General features: G+C 56.3%; 1 protein-coding gene across 1 annotated transcript in view; it reads left to right on the top strand.

Annotated features, from left to right (window-relative positions):
* The window catches only part of LOC119920909 (myosin-7), a 31,692-nt gene that overhangs the window by 6,923 nt on the left and 5,528 nt on the right, over positions 1-19,241 (top strand). The window contains exons 8-35 of the mRNA XM_038741144.1: positions 632-724; positions 830-893; positions 1,207-1,305; positions 1,884-1,987; positions 2,262-2,400; positions 3,216-3,334; positions 3,457-3,606; positions 3,787-3,957; positions 5,641-5,950; positions 6,221-6,288; positions 6,470-6,557; positions 6,722-6,839; positions 6,927-7,050; positions 7,260-7,396; positions 8,002-8,257; positions 8,774-9,016; positions 9,226-9,402; positions 10,640-10,785; positions 11,040-11,130; positions 11,959-12,348; positions 13,026-13,152; positions 13,985-14,103; positions 15,003-15,199; positions 16,107-16,290; positions 16,647-16,812; positions 17,083-17,207; positions 17,553-17,861; positions 18,600-18,803. Coding sequence (XP_038597072.1) covers positions 632-724; positions 830-893; positions 1,207-1,305; positions 1,884-1,987; positions 2,262-2,400; positions 3,216-3,334; positions 3,457-3,606; positions 3,787-3,957; positions 5,641-5,950; positions 6,221-6,288; positions 6,470-6,557; positions 6,722-6,839; positions 6,927-7,050; positions 7,260-7,396; positions 8,002-8,257; positions 8,774-9,016; positions 9,226-9,402; positions 10,640-10,785; positions 11,040-11,130; positions 11,959-12,348; positions 13,026-13,152; positions 13,985-14,103; positions 15,003-15,199; positions 16,107-16,290; positions 16,647-16,812; positions 17,083-17,207; positions 17,553-17,861; positions 18,600-18,803 — 4,518 coding nt within the window. The remainder of the gene's footprint in view (positions 1-631; positions 725-829; positions 894-1,206; positions 1,306-1,883; positions 1,988-2,261; positions 2,401-3,215; positions 3,335-3,456; positions 3,607-3,786; positions 3,958-5,640; positions 5,951-6,220; positions 6,289-6,469; positions 6,558-6,721; positions 6,840-6,926; positions 7,051-7,259; positions 7,397-8,001; positions 8,258-8,773; positions 9,017-9,225; positions 9,403-10,639; positions 10,786-11,039; positions 11,131-11,958; positions 12,349-13,025; positions 13,153-13,984; positions 14,104-15,002; positions 15,200-16,106; positions 16,291-16,646; positions 16,813-17,082; positions 17,208-17,552; positions 17,862-18,599; positions 18,804-19,241) is intronic.

The raw sequence follows: 19,241 nt of genomic DNA, 5'->3' as shown, positions 1-19,241 counted from the left end.
CCTTATCTGCCAGTCTGCCAATCTATCTCCTCATCTGCTAGAGAAGCAGCATGACTCAGTGGAATCAGAGGTGATGGGTTCAAATCCTGGCCCCGCCAATTGTCAGCTGTGTGACTTTGGACAAGTCACTTAACTTCTCTGGGCCTCAGTTCCCTCATCTGTAAAATGGAGATGAAGACTGTGAGCCCCACGTGGGACAACCTGATCACCTTGTAACCTCCCCAGTGCTTAAAACAGTGCTTTGCACATAGTAAGCACTTAATAAATGCCATTATTATTATTAGTATTGTCTGCCAGCCTGTCTCCTCGTCTACCTGTCTCCTGCCTGCCAACCTGTCTGTCTCTCTGTCTGTCTGCCAGCCTTTCTATCTCCTTGTCTACCTGTCTGCCAGCTATTCTCCCTGTCTGCCTGTCTGTTGGCCTATCTGTCTCTCCATGTGTCCACCTGTCTGTCTGCCATTTCCCTGTCTGCCTTGCTGCCTAACTTAGTTGCCTGTCTGTCTGCTTGTCCTCCTACCTCCCCATCTGTCCGTCTGCCCATCTGTCCGTCTTCCTGCCTGTCCATGGTCTCCCAGGACCATGGCTGTCTCTCTCGCTCTCACCCTGGCTGTTGTCTCCCGGCGGCGGGCAGGGTACACTGGAGGACCAGATCATCCAGGCTAATCCCGCCCTGGAGGCCTTCGGCAACGCCAAGACTGTGAGGAACGACAACTCCTCCCGCTTTGTGAGTCCCTAGACCCCAGGAAGGGTGGTGAGCCGGAGCCTCGGGAAGAAGGTGGGCCCCCCTCCTCTCTCCAGCTTCATTCACACCCTCTCCCCTCTCTCCCAGGGGAAATTCATCCGCATCCACTTCGGAGCGACGGGGAAGCTGGCATCTGCTGACATAGAGACATGTGAGTGACCCCGTTGGCCGGGCGCAGCCTGAACTTCCTCCTGCCTTCCCCCTTCTGCCCTTAGTCCCTCCCCACAGCGGTCTCTCTCCGTCTCTGTCTGGATCTCTCCCTTGCCTCTGTCTCCCTCTTTCGGGATCTCTGCCCCTCCAGGTCCATTTTTCCTCTTGGCGTCTCCGTCTCTTTGTCTCACCTTTCTTCTCCATTCCCTCGGACCCCCTCCATCTCTGCCATTACTCCCCTCGGTTTCCAAATCTCTCTCCCTCTTCTCCTCTCCCCATCCCTCACCCTTCTCCCTCTCCTTGCCCCCCGTCAGACCTCCTGGAGAAGTCGCGGGTCATCTTCCAGCTGAAGTCGGAGAGAGACTATCACATTTTCTACCAAATCCTGTCCAACAAGAAGCCAGAGCTGCTGGGTGAGTCACGCCCCGGGCCCACCCGTCAGTGGTGGGGAGCCGGGCGACTCCTCCGGGTGGAGACGGGGGGGGGGGGTCTTCTCTCTGCTCCCTGTGTCCAGCAAGGTCCCACTGAGTTTTCCCATGAGCCAGGTGTTAGATGTGACCTTCCCTAGAGAGGACAGTTGTGCAATGCTGTCTAGTGAGGTGGCCTCGGTTGTGTGATGTCTTCTCCAGTCGTACGACGTCCTCTCCAATTGTGCACTGCCCTCTACAGTTGCATGATGTGGTCCCCAATTGTGTGATGCTCTCGGTTGTTAGGCAATGGGGTCTCCAAGTGGCGTGCCGTTCTGCCGAGCTGTGTGATGTTGTCCCCAGCTGTGCGATGTCGTCCCCGGGTGGGGTTCCCTCCAGCCGCGCTGGCCTGCTGGTGCCCCTTGACTGGGCTGAGTCGGCAGTGGGGTGCGAGGGGGGTCTGCCTGGCTTGCTGATGTTGCCGACTTGTATTTCCCAAGCGCTTAGTCTAGTGCTCTGAACACAGTAAGCGCTCAATAAAAACGATTGAATGAACGAATGTATGACCCACCACCCCCCTCCAGACATGCTGCTGATCACCAACAACCCCTACGACTACGCGTTCATCTCCCAAGGAGAGACAACCGTGGCCTCCATCGATGACGCCGAAGAGCTCATGGCCACTGATGTGAGTGTGCAGGAGCCCACCTGGGGGGTGACAAACACGGGGGGGAGGAAGGGGGCTGCCCATGAGACGCTCTCCACGTCCCAGGGAGCCAGTCCTGAAATGCCATCCGTCCGCCTGTCTACCATCTGTCCTTCCTCCGGACTGTAAACTCATTGTGGGCCGGGGAAGTGTCTGTTATAATGTTGCAGCGTACTCTCCCAAGCGCCTAGTACAGTGCTCTGCTCACAGTAAGCGCTCAATAAATACGACTGACTGACTGACTGAACTTCCGTAGAACGCCTTCGACGTGCTGGGCTTCTCCTCCGAAGAGAAGAACTCCATCTACAAGCTGACGGGCGCCATCATGCACTTCGGGAACATGAAGTTCAAGCTGAAACAGCGGGAGGAGCAGGCCGAGCCCGACGGCACCGAAGGTCGGCAGAGGGAGTGAAGGGAGAGGGGGGAGCCCAGGACTGACCCCGTTCACCAAGGGAGGAAGCACAGCCAAGTGAAAAGAGCGCAGGACGGGCGTCTGGTGACCCGGGTTCTGATCCGTGCTCTTACCCTGGCCAGATGGGAGACTTTGGACACGTCATTTAACCTCTCTGGGCCTCGGTGTCCCCCTCCGTAAAATGGGGATAATACACCCACTCTCCCTATGGAAAGTTTGAGCCCTGAGTGGGACATCACTGGGCCTGATCTTTTTTTTTTTAATGGTATTTGTTAAACGCTTACTATGGGCCAGACACTGTACTGAGCTCTGAGGTAGATGCAAGGTGATCAAGTTGGACAAAGTCCCCATTTTACAGATGAGGTAACTGAGGCCCAGAGAGGTTAAATGACTTGTCCAAGGTCTCCCATTAGGCCAGTGGAAGAGCATGGAGCAGAACCCGGGTCACTAGACGCCCGTCTGGGGCACAGAGCAGTGAAGTGAGTTACCCAAGGTCACACAGCAGACAAGTGGTGGAGCCGGGATTAGAATCCAGATCCTTCTGGCTCCCAGGCCCGGGCTCTACCCAGTAGGCCACACTGCTTCCCAATTGGTTTAGTGAGGGCAGAACATGGGGCTGGGGTGATACCTCTATGTTGGGGTCCTAGGCAGCTGACCCGCCTCCACCCCCACCTGCATTTCTTGAGCCCTTACTGTGTGCAAAGCACCGTACTAAGCGCTTGGAAGAGTCCAATAGAACGATATGACAGACACATTCCCTGCCCACAATGAGCTTACACCTCCCCTCCTCTCGTCCAGAGGCTGACAAATCAGCCTACCTCATGGGACTGAACTCGGCCGACCTGCTGAAGGGGCTGTGCCACCCGCGGGTGAAGGTCGGCAACGAGTATGTCACCAAGGGGCAGAATGTCCAGCAGGTAGGTCCTTCCAGAGGGTGTCGGTGGGAGGCGGGGGGACACCCGGACTGAGCAGGCGGCGGACCCTGGGACCCGGCCCCCTCCTGGACCCGACTCACCTGGGCCCCGCTGTACGTCGCCAGGTGGCCTACGCCACTGGGGCCCTGGCCAAGGCCGTGTACGAGAAGATGTTCAGCTGGATGGTGATGCGCATCAATGCCACCCTGGAGACCAAGCAGCCGCGTCAGTACTTCATCGGCGTCCTGGACATCGCCGGCTTCGAGATCTTCGATGTGAGTCGGGACGGCCCGGTGGGCAGAGGTCGGGGGGCGTCGGCCACCGCGGTCCGTCCCCAGGGCCGGACCCTGCCGCTGGGAGTCCCGGGACTCACGCCGGGCCCTCTGAGCGCGGGGCCGGGGGCGGGCCCCTCCCGGTGGTCTCGCCCCCGGCCTTGACGGCCCCCTCCCCTCCAGTTCAACAGCTTCGAGCAGCTGTGCATTAACTTCACCAACGAGAAGCTGCAGCAGTTCTTCAACCACCACATGTTCGTGCTGGAGCAGGAGGAGTACAAGAAGGAGGGCATCGAGTGGGAGTTCATTGACTTCGGCATGGACCTGCAGGCCTGCATCGACCTCATCGAGAAGGTGCCCGGCCCCCGCCCCTTCCCCCCAGCCCTCTCCCACCACTCCAGGACACAGCTCCCCTGGACTCCTGGTCCAGAAAGAGCCCCTGGAGAGTGAATTAGTCTGGCCCCCTAAATCCTGGGGGGGGGGGGGGGTGTCCCTCCTCCAATAACCCCTTCTGTCAGACAGCCCTCCTTTGGAGCTAACTGCAATCCCCCCTACTGCAATTTCATCAAGAGATCGAGACTGGATGGTCATCGTCTTCTGGGTGACGGCCCTTCTTGATCCCGAATTTCAAACCTGAGGGCTCACTTTCCCGTCCCTTCCCTGGGCCTGGCTGCTTTCCTTTGCTTTGCCCATCCCCATCTGAGCAGCATAGCCTAGTGGATAGAGCCCGGGTCTAGGAGCCAGAACGACCTGGGTTCTAATACTGGCTCCATCACTCGCCTGCTCTGTGACCTTGGGCAAGTCCCTTCACTTCCTCTGTGCCTCATTTACCTCATCTGTAAAATGGGGATTAAGACTGTAAGCCTCATGTGGGACAGGGACTGTGTCCAACCCGATTTACTTGTATCCACCCTAGTGCTTAGTGCAGTGTCTGGCACGTAGTAAGTGCTTAACAAATACCATTACTGTTATTATCGTTATTATTATTGTTATTATTGGGTCACGTTTGTCCAATGGGACCAGGGCCCCCGGCATGGAGTAGCCCAGAAAGAGGGTTGGCTCCAGGGTGGGACTGACCCACGGAGCAGAATGGGCCTTGGAAGGGCCAGTTTGGGGCATTCTGGGTGCAGTTTGCCCTGGGCCACTCCTCACAAAGTTCAAGAGCATGCAAGGCATCTGTTGGAGCCTCTTTAGGGTCCCCCTCTCCCGGCTCTAAAGTGTTTGGGGGTGGTGGGGACAGGCCTCTCAGCCTGTCAGCAGTGAGGTCGGAACCAGTCCCGTCTGGCTGATTCCCGGAACATCTGAAGGGGGAGGAGTCAGTGGAAAGGTCCCGCTGGTCTCCCCGGACACAGGACCCCTTGGAAGGCCATGGCCCATCCTACCCCACAGCCCAATCACCTGGCCTCAGGGGGATGGAGTCCCCAGAGCCAGACCCGAAGATGAACTTATCCACCCACCTCGCTCCAAGCTCCAGTCAGGGGGCTGCCATATCCATTCTACACTTTCCCAGGTCCACTGAGAGCTCACCTCCTCCAGGAGGCCTTCCCAGACTGAGCCCCTTCCTTCCTCTCCCCCTCGTACCCCTCTCCATCCCCCCCATCTTACCTCCTTCCCTTCCCCACAGCACCTGTATATATGTATATATGGTTGTACATATTTATTACTCTATTTATTTATTTATTTATTTTACTTGTACATATCTATCCTATTTATTTTATTTTGTTAGTATGTTTGGTTTTGTTCTCTGTCTCCCCCTTTTAGACTGTGAGCCCACTGTTGGGTAGGGACTGTCTCTATGTGTTGCCAATTTGTACTTCCCAAGCGCTTAGTACAGTGCTCTGCACATAGTAAGCGCTCAATAAATACGATTGATGATGATGATGATGATGAGCGGAGACTCTAGTGGCCGGGCTGCCTCGGACAGTGCCAGGCAGGAGGGGTGGTGTGGCACTGCCCTGCCCCATGCTCATCCTCCTCCTGAGTCAGCCCCAGCTCCCGGAGGGTCACCAGGGGGTTTCTCCTTCTCCCGTCCCGCAGCCCATGGGCATCATGTCCATCCTGGAGGAGGAGTGCATGTTCCCCAAGGCCACGGACATGACCTTCAAGGCCAAACTGTACGACAACCACCTGGGCAAGTCCAACAACTTCGGGAAGCCACGCAACATCAAGGGGAGGCCAGAGGCCCACTTCTCCCTGATACACTACGCGGGCACGGTGGATTACAATATCCTGGGCTGGCTGCAGAAGAACAAGGACCCCCTCAACGAGACTGTGGTGGGCCTCTATCAGAAGTCCTCCCTCAAGCTGCTCAGCGTCCTGTTTGCCAACTATGCGGGGGCCGACACACGTAAGGAGGGCCGGGTGTGGGATAGAGGTCCCTGGGGGAGTGATGAGCCTGGGCCCATCTGGTGTTCGGTCCCTTGCTGGGGGCAGGGTGGGGTGCTCTGGCCCCCCGGGAGCCTGGAGGGGAGGAAACAGGAGAGTGTGAGAGATGGCGAAAGTGAGGCCCATCCTGGCTGATCGGGGATGAAGCCTGCCTTTCCTCAGAACCCGAGCGGCCCCTGGCCCCCCATGCCTGCCTGCTCCCTGATCCGTCTGCTATTCTTTATTCCCACAGCTGTTGAGAAGGGCAAAGGCAAAGCCAAGAAAGGCTCTTCCTTCCAGACGGTGTCGGCTCTGCACAGGGTGGGTGCAACCCAACCTCCTTCCTCAGCCTGGTCTCTGACTCTGGCCCAATCTCCTGTCCTGCTGCCTCCTTCATTCTTCTTCTCCCCTCCCCTGCTCCCGCCTCTCCCCTCCCCTGCTCCCTCCTCTCCCCTCCCCAGCCCACCTCTTACCTTCCGTTCCATGCTCTCTCCGACTTCAGGAAAACCTGAACAAGCTGATGACCAACTTGCGTTCCACCCATCCCCACTTTGTGCGCTGTATCATCCCCAACGAGACTAAGACTCCGGGTGAGTGCCTGCCCCCAAGGATCCCGAGGCCCGGGGAGCCAGGAGGATGGGAGGTGGGAGCCTCCCCTGGGATTGCACCCGGACCACAGCCCATCCAGGGGAGGGGACACCTCCGGCTCCCCGGGCCCAGATCTCATGCGGCCCCTGCCCTCTCTGGCCCACAGGGTTGATGGACAACCCACTGGTCATGCACCAGCTGCGCTGTAACGGGGTCCTGGAGGGCATCCGCATCTGCAGGAAGGGCTTTCCCAACCGAATCGTCTACGGGGATTTCCGCCAGAGGTGGGTAGGGGCCCCGCAGGGGAGCTTCATTGGGGTGAGGGCAGGGCAGAGTCGGGGGGGGGGGATCACAGTCTCCGCTGCTTGCAGGTACCGCATCCTGAACCCAGCGGCCATCCCCGAGGGCCAGTTCATCGACAGCAGGAAGGGGGCGGAGAAGCTGCTGGGCTCCCTGGACATAGACCATAACCAGTACAAGTTCGGCCACACCAAGGTGAGGGGCTGGTGGGGGGGTGGCAGGGGACGCTAGGGACCTTCCCTCCCCTGGCCCCCTCTGGTCTTCCCCAGGCCCTCTCAGTCTGCTCTGCCTCTGCTCAGGCTGCTGCCACCCCCTCCCCAACAAATCTTTGGGCCTGACTCTCTGCTCAAGGAAAACTCAACGCACAGTGCCCCATTCTCACCCCTGACATCCGCTCTCCCTAGGTGTTCTTCAAGGCCGGGCTGCTGGGGCTGCTGGAAGAGATGAGGGACGAGCGACTCTCCCGCATCATCACCCGCATCCAGGCCCAGTCCCGTGGTGTCCTGTCCCGCTTGGAGTTCAAGAAGATCCTGGAGCGCAGGTGCGTGGGTACCTGGAGGCCCCTGGAGGCCTATCGCCCTGAATGATGAGGGGAGAGACTGGGAGGAAGGAGGAGACTCTAGGCCTCTAACAAGAGGTCCTAGCCCTGGAGGAGCTTGAGGATTTGGGGGTGTGGATGGCCACTGGGTAATGAACGTTGGGAAGCTCTTGGCCACTGACAGAGCCAAAAACGTTGGGAAGGCTAAGGGCCATTGGGAAGTCAAGGTCATTAGGATGATCGAGGACAAGAGAAAGGTCAAGATCACTGGAACTATCAAGGCCAACAAGAAGGTCTGGGTGACTGGAACAATCAAGGCCAATAGACAGGTCCAGGTATTGGGACCATTAAGATCAATGGGAAGGTCCAGGAAATCAGGCCAGTCGAATCCAATGTGAAGGTCCGGGAGACTGGGACAATCTGGCCAGCCGGTTGATTAGCAGAATCAAGGCCGAAGGGGAGGTCCGGTTGGTCGGGAAGGCCTTGGCCACTGGGAAGTTCCCGAGCGTTGTGAGGATCATTAGGAAGGTGTATGAAGAGGAGAGGCAAAGTGCGCAGGTGGAAAAGGAGAAGGGCAGGGTCTTACCTGGCTTTCTTCCCCGGGCCAGAGACTCGCTGCTGGTGATTCAGTGGAACATCCGGGCCTTCATGGTGGTCAAGAATTGGCCCTGGATGAAGCTCTACTTCAAGATCAAGCCGCTGTTGAAGAGCGCGGAGACAGAGAAGGAGATGGCCACCATGAAGGAGGAGTTTGCGAAACTCAAGGAAGCGCTGGAGAAGTCAGAGGCCCGTCGCAAGGAGCTGGAGGAGAAGATGGTATCCCTCCTGCAGGAGAAGAATGACCTGCAGCTGCAAGTCCAGGCGGTGAGACCCCACCCTCTCCCTTCCTTGATCCCCCATTAGATCGTCAGCTCCCTGTGGGCAAGAAACATCATTTCTTTGCTTTGCACTTCCTGAGGGCCCAGTGGAGTGCATTGTACCCAGTGGGTGCTCCGTAAGTGATATTATTACTACTCTCTGGCGGACTGGGAGTCGCTATCCTGCATTCCTGGGGCTCCTGCCTTGGTTTCCCCAGGCAGAGGGGGCACGTCTCAGTAAACAGCCCCATCTCCCGGGCCCTCACTAATCCCTTGGAGCACAAGGGACTAAAGAGTTATGCAGTTGTCCATACTTTCCTTACACGGTTCCTGGAGTTCTCCTGTGAGCCACTTTCGGTTGGTATTCCACTTGGTTGTTTCCACCTTTCCGCAGTTCTGAGGTCCAAAAAGGAAAAGGAGGCACTGCCTTCTCCCACCCGGGTGACGGGGCTCCCAAGCCACCGAGTCCCACCTCCGGGAAAAGCCTGGCTGGGGTGAGCTCAACTTCTCTACCCACCCCCAGGAGCAAGACAACCTGGCAGACGCGGAGGAGCGCTGCGACCAGCTGATCAAGAACAAGATCCAGCTGGAGGCCAAGGTGAAGGAGCAGACGGAGAGGCTGGAGGACGAGGAGGAGATGAACGCTGAGCTCACGGCCAAGAAGCGCAAGCTGGAAGATGAGTGCTCGGAGCTCAAGAAGGACATTGACGACCTGGAGCTGACGCTGGCCAAGGTGGAGAAGGAGAAACATGCTACGGAGAACAAGGTGAGCAGCGAACTTCCTCCCCCTCCGGGCCCCCGGCTTTTCTCCCCAGCCCCTTCGGGCTCTGGCCTTCAGTCGAGGGACAGGACGGTGGTGGTCCCCGTGGCCTGAGCCCGGGATCTGGAGTCCATCTGAGTTTCCCATCGGCTCCGCTATGGGCTCGGGGCCCGATGACGTCTGACCCCATCGGGGTTGGGGGTCTCGTTCGGCAGGTGAAGAACCTGACGGAAGAGATGGCTGGGCTGGACGAGATCATCGCTAAGCTGACCAAGGAGAAGAAGGCCCTGCAGGAGGCCCACCAGCAGGCCCTGGACGACCTCCAGGCCGAGGAGGACAAGGTCAACACCCTGACCAAGGCTAAGGTCAAGCTGGAGCAGCAGGTGGACGATGTGAGTGGAGGGAGATGCGTGGCCTTGAGGGGCTGGACTTTGGGGCTGCCCACTGAAGACCCTTCTTCGGTCTGCTCCACTCCTGCCCGCAGCAGGGAATGGTGGGAAAGAAGCGAAGGGCTCCTAAGGATTGACCTTGGATCTAGTCCTCCACGATGCATTCCCTGAGGATTCTTCCAATCTTGGTGACCTCACAGGGTTAACCCTTGGGCCAGGCCCAAATTAGAAGTGGGCAAAGTGTTCACTTCGCTCCTCCAGTGCCAACCTACTCCTTGTACTTTTATCTAGTCTACCTTGCCTCTGACCTCTTGCCCACAATATGTTGCCAACTTGTACTTCCCAAGCACTTAGTACAGTGCTCTGCACACAGTAAGCGCTCAATAAATACAATTGAATGAATGAATGAATCCCAACTCTGGCTTGGAACTCCCTCTCCCTTCATATCTGACAGACGGACACTCTCCCCACCTTGAAGTCTTATTAAAAGCACGACTTCTCCAAGGGTCCTTCCTCCACTAAACCCTACTATTTCCCCTTCTTCCTCTTCATTCTGTGTCACTCTTGTACTTGGATTAGTACCGCTTCTTTTTTAATGGCATTTATTAAGCGCTTACTCTGTGCAAAGCACTGTTCTAAGCACTGGGGAGGTTACAAGGTGATCAGGTGGTCCCACAGGGGGCTCACAGTCTTCATCCCCATTTTACAGATGAGGTCACTGAGGCACAGAGAAGTGAAGTGACTTACCCAAAGTCACACAGCTGACAACTGGCAGAGCCTGGATTTGAACCCATGACCCACTGAGCCACACTGTTTTTCACTCAACCCTCAGCCCCTCAGCACTTACGTACATATCCCTAATTAATTTCACTGCTCATCTTCCCCTCTAGACTGCAAGCTCCTTGCGGGCAGGGAACATGTCTACCGAATCTGTTACATTGTACTCTCCCAAGTGCTCAGTACACAGTAAGTGTACGGTACACTTCTCTGCACACAGTAAGCGCTCAGTAAATGTCACTGATTGATTGGCTAACCAGGACAGTCCAGGAAAGAGTAAGAGGACACTGAGGTTACGGAGGCATGAATCCTAGGCACCCCTGCAGCTCCCGCCCCTTCCCCTACCCCAGTGTCACCAGGCCTCCGAGGGACTGAGCTCCCAAGGTCCCCAGGGCAGGGACCCCCAGAGCAGGACCCTCAGGCTCACCCAGGCCGGCTCTCTGACTCTGTCGCTCCTGGGCAGCTGGAGGGATCCCTGGAGCAGGAGAAGAAGATCCGGATGGACCTGGAGCGGGCCAAGCGGAAGCTGGAAGGTGATCTGAAGCTGACTCAGGAGAGCATCATGGACCTGGAGAATGACAAGCAGCAGCTGGATGAGAAGCTGAAAAAGTATTACACCCCCCGCCCCAAACCCCCGTGGCCCACTTCCAACCTCCATCTCCCTGCCCCTCGATCAGTGAGCGCTTACTATGTGCAGAGCACTGTACTAAGCGTTTGGGAGAGTACGACACAACAGAATTAGCAGGCCCGTACCCTGCCCGTAACACGCTCATGGTCTAGAGGAAGGGCTGACTGGTCCCTTCGGCCCATGCAAGGTGACCCTTCTTGCCTCATCCCACTCCCCTCCTCCATCCTCCTTACAGGAAGGACTTTGAGCTGAATGCACTCAACGCCCGGATTGAGGATGAACAAGCCCTGGGTATCCAGCTACAGAAGAAACTGAAGGAGTTGCAGGTATAGGGCCGGGCCTGGACCCTCTCTCGTCCCCTTCCCCCCAGGACGACCCCAACCCCAGCCCTCCGTTTGGGGTCAGATTGCTCCCAGCCGAGACTTCTTACAGGCTAAAGCAAAGCCAACATCCCTTCCTGTGACATTATGCAAAATGGCACTTGTTAAGCGCTTACTATATGCCAAGCACTGTACTAAGCGCTGGGGTAGATACAAGCAAATCGGTGTACCCACATACGGCTCGCAGTCTTAATCCCCATTTTACAGATGAAGGAACTGAGGCACAGAGAAGTCGCTTAAGTGAGTTGCCCAAGGTCACTCAGCAGGCCAGTGGTGGAACCGGGATTAGCACCCAGGTCTTTCTGACTCCCAGCCTGTGATCTATCCACTAGGCAACACCGCTTTTAGGTTGGACCGAAAAGAGTGGGCTCGGGTCTTGAAGATGGAGTTCTGTGAGTTCTAATGGTCTAGAATTTACAGCTGGGATTTGGAGCTCTAAGGATCTGGAACACAGTCCTGGCTGGGAACTCAGGGTCTAATGATTCTAGATCCCTGCATTCAAATCGTCCAGAATTTACAGTTCCAGATCGAAGCGATAGGTCTAATGATTCTGGGCCTCTCTGAGGCCTCGCAGTCCAAAACTGGTGGCTCCAGATCGGGGGCCTAGGTCTAATGGATCCGGATTCCTCCGTTCTAATGGTCTAGAAGTCGCGGTTTTCTGGATCGAGATGCCAAGTCTACGATTCTGGATCCCCGTGTTCTAATGGTCTAAGAAGTCACAGTTCTGGATCGAGGCAGGAGGTCTAACGGTTCTGGATCCCGGCACTTTCCCAGGCTCGCATAGAGGAGCTGGAGGAGGAGCTGGAGGCCGAGCGGACGGCGCGGGCCAAGGTGGAGAAGCTGCGCTCGGACCTGTCCCGGGAGCTGGAGGAGATCAGCGAGCGGCTGGAGGAGGCGGGCGGGGCCACCTCGGTGCAGATCGAGATGAACAAGAAGCGGGAGGCCGAGTTCCAGAAGATGCGGCGGGATCTGGAGGAGGCCACGCTGCAGCACGAGGCCACGGCCGCCGCCCTGCGCAAGAAGCACGCCGACAGCGTGGCCGAGCTGGGCGAGCAGATCGACAACCTGCAGCGCGTGAAGCAGAAGCTGGAGAAGGAGAAGAGCGAGTTCAAGCTGGAACTGGACGATGTCACCTCCAACATGGAGCAGATCATCAAGGCCAAGGTGGGAAAGGGGGACAGGAAGCCTGAAAACCACTGCCATTCCCCTGCTCCAACTCCATCCACCCCCTCTCCCTCCATCCATTTCTCTCTCCTTTCACCCTTCCATTCCTCCATCCATGCTTCTCTCCCTCCCTCTATGCACTCCACCATCCATCAGTCAATCAATCATGTTTATCAAGCGCTTTACTGTGTGTAGAGCACTGTACTAAGTGCTTGGGAGAGTACACTATAGCAATATAACAGAATTGGTAGACACATTCCAGCCCACAGTGACCTCATAGTCTAGAGAACAGCCTTAGGTATACATCTCTCTCTCCACCCTTCCATTCCTCCATCCTTCTCTCTCTCCCTCTGTCAAGCAATCAATCAGAGGTATTTACTGAGCACTTACTGTGTGCAGAGCGCTTGGCAGAGTACAGTACAACAGAGTTGGTAGATACATCCCCTGTCCACAATGATCTTATTCTACCCATCCATTCCTCCATCTACTCTCCTCTCCCTCCACCTTCCATTCCTCCATCCACATCGCTCACCCTCATCCCTCCACCCGCCTCTTTCCCTTCCATCCATCCATCCCACCATCCCTCCCCTCATCCGCTTCCCCTCTTCTCTCTCCCTCCCCCCCCGAGCTGACCCGTTGACCACCCTCCTGCTCCCTCCGCCCGCTCTTTCCCTCAGGCCAATCTGGAGAAGATGTGCAGGACCCTGGAGGACCAGGTGAATGAGCACCGCAGCAAGTCGGAGGAGACGCAACGCGCTGTCAATGACCTCACCAGCCAGAGGGCCAAGCTGCAGACTGAGAACGGTGAGTGGGGGGGGCCTCGGATTCTGGTACTGGCTTGGCCAGTTGCCTGCTGTGCAACCCTGGATGGGTCATTTAACCTCTCTGGGCCTCGGGTTCCTCATTGGCCAAATGGGGATAAGAGCCCTGCTTTCCTTCCTTCTTAGACTCTGAGCTCTGTGCAGAATAGGGACTGTATCTGATCATCTTGGTCAACTCCAGTGCTTGGCACATAGTTAACGCTTAATTAAATCACTTAAGTTCTCTGTGCCTCAGTTATCTCGTCTATAAAATGGGGGTTAAGACTGGGAGCCCCATGTGGGACAGGGACTGCTTCCAATCCCATTAGCTTATATCTACCCCAGCATTTAGAACAGTGCTTGACACATAGTAAGTGACCTCTTGTGCATGGCTCAGTGGAAAGAGCCCAGGCTTTGGAGTCAGAGGTCATGGGTTCAAATTCCGACTCCACCAATTGTCAGCTGAGTGACTTCAGGCAAGTCACTTAACTTCTCTGGGCCACTGTTACCTCGTCTGTAAAATGGGGATTAAGACTCTGAGCCCCCCACGGGACAAACTGATCACCTTGTAACCTCCCCAGTGCTTTGCACATAGTAAGCGCTTAATAAATGCTATTTAAAAAAAGTGCTTAACAAATACCATCATTATTGTTATTATCAAATACCATCATAAGTATTATTGTCTGTGGCCTCTGTTAAGCCCACTCGCCTCCTGGGTCCTGTTAGATGGAGTCCCATCCCAAATAAGCCCTGGTTTCCCCCTCCCCACGGAGGACAGAGCCCTCAGGGCCTCCAGGAGTTGAACAAGTGTTCTGTACCCCTTCCCCACCTTGCAGGGGAACTGTCCCGGCAGCTGGATGAGAAGGAGGCCCTGGTCAACCAGCTGACCCGCGGCAAGCTCACCTACACCCAGCAACTGGAGGATCTCAAGAGGCAGCTAGAGGAGGAGGTCAAGGTATGTCCGGGGGTCCCCAGCCCCCTAGGCTCCCGTCCTGGACACTCCTACCCCCACTCCTGGGAGTGGAGATCAACCATACCAGAGGCTCCCCACTGCTCCCCACAGGGTCCAATCTCCTTCAGGGGCACCCCAACTCTCCTGGGGGGGCCTCACCCCCATCCTCAGCCCCAGCTCCGAGTGGGCAGGGCTGACCAGGAGAGAGCTGCGGGGAGTTTGGGAGGCCCAATTCAGCAGATCAAGGGGCTGAGTACTAGGGGAGCTGGAGTGGGGGGGGGCGGGGGGGAAGGAGTAAGAAAGAGCCTCAGTTCAGGCGAGAGATCAAAGAGAAAAAATCCTACAGCCTTGGCCAATCAACCAATCAATCGTATTTATTGAGCGCTTACTGTGTGCAGAGCACTGTACTAAGCGCTTGGGAAGTCCAAGTTGGCAACATATAGAGACGGTCCCTACCCAACAGTGGGCTCACAGTCTAGAAGGGGGAGACAGAGAACAAAACAAAACATATTAACAAAATAAAATAAATAGAATAGATATGTACAAGTAAAATAAATAAATAAATAGAGTAATAAATAGGTACAAACATATACACAGGTGCTGTGGGGAAGGGAAGGAGGTAAGGCGGAGGGGAAGGAGGGGGGAGGAGGGAGAGAGGAAGGAAGGGGCTCAGTTTGGGAAGGCCTCCTGGAGGAGGTGAGCTCTCAGTAGGGCCTTGAAGGGCACTGGGCAAGAGGGGCTGGAAGTAGAGGCTAAGGATGGGGCAGTGGAGACTGAGCGCTGGGGGCGAGGCCGAGGAATGGGCCCAGGTCCTGGGGGTGGCGATAGAGCCGGCGGGATAACCGGCCCCGCGGCAGAGAGGCCTGACCCGCTCTTCCCTTGTCCCCCGTGCCCCCCGGCAGGCGAAGAACGCGCTGGCCCACGCACTGCAGTCCTCCCGGCACGACTGCGACCTGCTGCGGGAGCAGTATGAGGAGGAGACGGAGGCCAAGGCCGAGCTGCAGCGCGTCCTGTCCAAGGCCAACTCCGAGGTGGCCCAGTGGAGGACCAAGTACGAGACAGACGCCATCCAGAGGACCGAGGAGCTGGAGGAGGCCAAGTGAGTCCCGGAGACCCACCCTCTGGCCGCCACCCCCAAATGACCAGGTCCCCATCCCAACTAACCCAAATGGAGATTCACAGGGAAGCAGTGTGGCCTTGTGGTTAGGTCAGAAAGACCTACGTTCTAATAGTAATAATAATGGTATTTGTTAAGCACTTACTATGTGCAAAGCACTGTTCTAAGCGCTGGGGAGGATACAAGGTGATCAGGTTGTCCGAGGGGGGGCTTACAGTTTTAATCCCCATTTTACAGATGAAGTAACTGAGGCACAGAGAAGTTAAGTGACTTGCCCAAAGTCACACAGCTGACAGTTTGCAGATCCCAGCTATGCCACTTCTCTGCTGTTTGACCTTGGGCAAGTCACTTCACTTCTCTGTGCCTCCGCTACCTCATCTGTAAAATGGGGATTAAGCCTGTGAGCCCCATGTGAGACAGGGACTGGATCCAATCTGACACAGTAAGCGCTCAGTAAATACAACTGAATGAATGATTAGCTTGTATCTATTGCAGCGCTTAGAACAGTGCCTGACACATAGTAAGCACTTAACAAATACCATTATTATTATTATTACAGGATGTTTCTTTAGCTCCAGGTTGTTAGAGCAATTTGAGAGTTGCTTGAGGGTTCCAAAATGATTCAGATCGCTCACCTTTTCTGGTTTTCTTTTCACTAGTCCTAGAATGCTTTCAGAAACCGGTCACACAGTCCGGGATATTTCTGGAAATTTTTTGGAGGGTGGGTTCTGGAACCACTCTTTGGTCCTGGAGTTGTTTACGAATCTCCCTGGGTTTCCAAACCATCCTAGAGCTGCTAGAGGGCTCTAGAATGGTTCCTGTGGTTGATTCTAGAGGTTCTGGGGGTTGGTTCTGGAAGTCTCTTAGTTCCACTTGTCCACTCTCGCAGAAAGAAGCTGGCGCAGAGACTGCAGGATGCGGAAGAGGCTGTGGAGGCCGTGAACGCCAAGTGCTCGTCTCTGGAGAAGACCAAACACCGGCTGCAGAATGAGATTGAGGACCTGATGGTGGATGTGGAACGGTCCAACGCTGCCGCCGCCGCCCTTGACAAGAAGCAGAGGAACTTCGACAAGGTGCGGGGCACAGGGACCGGGTGACCCGGGGTCCAAGGGACCAAGGGACCAGGGTGGAGGGCAAGCAGGAGGAGGAAGAATCTGGAGAGGAGGGAAATCTGGAGAGGCAGGAACTCTAGAGAATGGGCAGGAGGAAAGACTGGGAGAGAGAGTATGATGGGTGAAGAAGAAACAAGGGAGAATGAAGGAATCGGAGAAAGACTGCACCAGAGAGGGGAGTCGGGGAAAGTCAAGGAGGGGAATAGGAGGCAGAGAGGGAGAAATGTGACAGTTGGGAAGGGTGAGGCCAGGGAAGGAGCAGGGATGAGGAGTGGAGGGGTCCCGGATGGATGCGGGACCACCCTGCTCCTCCTCAGATCCTGGCCGAGTGGAAGCAGAAGTTTGAGGAGTCTCAGTCGGAGCTGGAGGCCTCCCAGAAGGAGGCACGCTCCCTCAGCACGGAGCTCTTCAAGCTGAAGAACGCCTACGAGGAGTCGCTGGAGCACCTGGAGACCTTCAAGAGGGAGAACAAGAACCTCCAGGGTGAGCCAGGGGTGGGGCTGTGGGGGAGGTTGGTGGCAGGGTCTCCGCTGGGGCTGAAATCTGGAGATCAAAGAACTTGAAGAATCAAAGAGTTTGGAGGAGAAAGAGGGAGGCTTCCAATCAATCAGTGGCATTTAATGAGCACTTACTATGTGCAGAGCACTGTACTAAGCGCTTGGGAGAGTACAATACAACAGAATTAGCAGGCATGTTCCCTTTGGGGCCTGGGACCCCATTCCTGATGCTGTTTCTCACCTTGCCACGGCCCAGAGGAGATCTCAGACCTGACGGAGCAGCTGGGGTCCAGCGGGAAGACTATCCACGAGCTGGAGAAGGTCCGCAAGCAGCTGGAGGCTGAGAAGATGGAGCTGCAGTCCGCGCTGGAGGAGGCCGAGGTCAGGACAGCCATCCCCTCTCCAGCCCTTCCTCTTCACTCTTTCCCTCTCCTTGCCCCCGCTTTTCTCTCTGTCTCTCTCTCTCCCCTTTCTTTCCTCTTTCTTAGAGTGCTGGCTCCTTGCGGGAGAGACCTGATCTTGTTCTTCCACACTACTTCCTCAAGTACTTAGTACAGTCATTGCCTGCAGTGGGCGGCCACTAAATAGCCTTTCTTCAGCCACTGCCTTTTCTCCCCAGCCCCTTTCCTCCACCTTCTTTCCTCTCTGGCCCTGCCTGCCTTTCCTCCTTCCCCACCGGGCCCTCGCTATCACCCTCAAGCCCAGTGATGTCCCTTGCCCCCCCAGGCTTCCCTGGAGCACGAGGAAGGGAAGATCCTCCGGGCCCAGCTGGAGTTCAACCAGATCAAGGCGGAGATCGAGCGGAAGCTGGCGGAGAAGGACGAGGAGATGGAGCAGGCCAAGCGCAACCACCTGCGGGTGGTGGACTCCCTGCAGACCTCCCTGGAGGCCGAGACCCGCAGCCGCAACGAGGCCCTGCGGGTGAAGAAGAAGATGGAGGGCGATCTCAACGAGATGGAGATCCAGCTGAGTCACGCCAACCGCATCGCTGCCGAGGCCCAGAAGCAAGTCAAAACCCTGCAGGGTTTGCTCAAGGTCCGCTTTCCCCCCGCCCCCATCCCTGGCCGGGACCACCCCCATCCTGCACCCCAGGACTGCTGAGAGGTCCCAGCTCTTTCCTGCTCCCCCAAGATGGGAAGCACTGACCCCATTCCAGGGGGGATGATGATGACAATATTTGTTCAGTGCTTACTAGGTGCCAAGCACTGTTAAGCACTGGGGTAGATACAGTATAATTAGGTTGGACACGGACCCTGTTTCTCATGGAGATTTCAGTCTAAGCGGGAGGGAGGACAGATATCGAATCCCCATTTTACAGATGAGGAGACTGAGGCACAGCGAAATGAAGGGACTTTTCTGAGGCCACACAGCCAGTGGCAGAGTAGGATTAGAACCCAGGTCCTCGGACTCTTTTCACTGGCTGTCTGCCTTCCTTCCGCGGGGCAGTGGGCACTCCATGGGACCCCTTCATGTGTCCTCTGTCCTCCTCGCCCACCCTCTTGACAAGGCAGTCTGCCCCTCCCTCACACCCACCTCATTCCTTCCTCTAGACCGACGACTGCTCTAGGGCAGACTTCGGGTCTACTAGCTAGTGGACTCTCCCAAGCGCCCAATACAGTGCCCATCACCCAGCGCACCGTCAGCTCCTTACCACAGAGATCAGGTCTACCAACTCTAGTGGAGTCTCCCAAGTGCCTAGTCCGGCACTCAGCACAGAGGTACCACCCGGTCCATATTCCTGGTGGACCGACCGGTCGATGGGTCGATTCCCAGGACACGCAGATCCAGCTGGATGACGCGGTGCGTGCCAACGATGACCTGAAAGAGAACATCGCCATCGTAGAGCGACGTAACAACCTGCTGCAGGCAGAGCTGGAGGAACTGCGGGCGGTGGTGGAGCAGACGGAGAGGGCCCGAAAGCTGGCGGAGCAGGAGCTGATCGAGACCAGCGAGCGCGTCCAGTTGCTCCACTCCCAGGTGAGGGGCGAAGTCTAGACCCTCACCCCGCACGCGGGACGGGCAGGAGACCCAATCATGCTTCGGGGAGTGTGCCAACTGGCACCCATTTTTTTTTTAATGGTATTTGTTAAGTACTTACCGTGTGCTTAAACCCTGGGGTAGAGACAAGTTAATCAGGTTGGACACGGTCCCTGTCCCATATGGGGCTCCCTGTCTGAATCTCCATTTTCCAGCTGAGGTACCTGAGGCTCAGAAGTCGCGTGACTTGCCCAGGGTCACCCAGCAGAGAAGTAGCGGAGTTGGGATTAGGACCCGGGTCATTCCAACTCTCAGGCCCATGCTCTAGTCACTTGGCCATGCTGTTTCTATTTCCAGACTGATGATCTGTTCTTTCTGCTTCAAAAAGCTAATTGGTTTCCATGAGCCCGTTCCTTGGCTGGGAGACCATAAAGCAAG

The sequence above is a fragment of the Tachyglossus aculeatus genome (genome assembly GCF_015852505.1).
Source record: "Tachyglossus aculeatus isolate mTacAcu1 chromosome 12 unlocalized genomic scaffold, mTacAcu1.pri SUPER_6_unloc_1, whole genome shotgun sequence".
NCBI lineage: Eukaryota > Metazoa > Chordata > Mammalia > Monotremata > Tachyglossidae > Tachyglossus > Tachyglossus aculeatus.
Note: the sequence above shows the minus strand (reverse complement) of the source record. Positions and strands in the feature narration are given on the sequence as shown.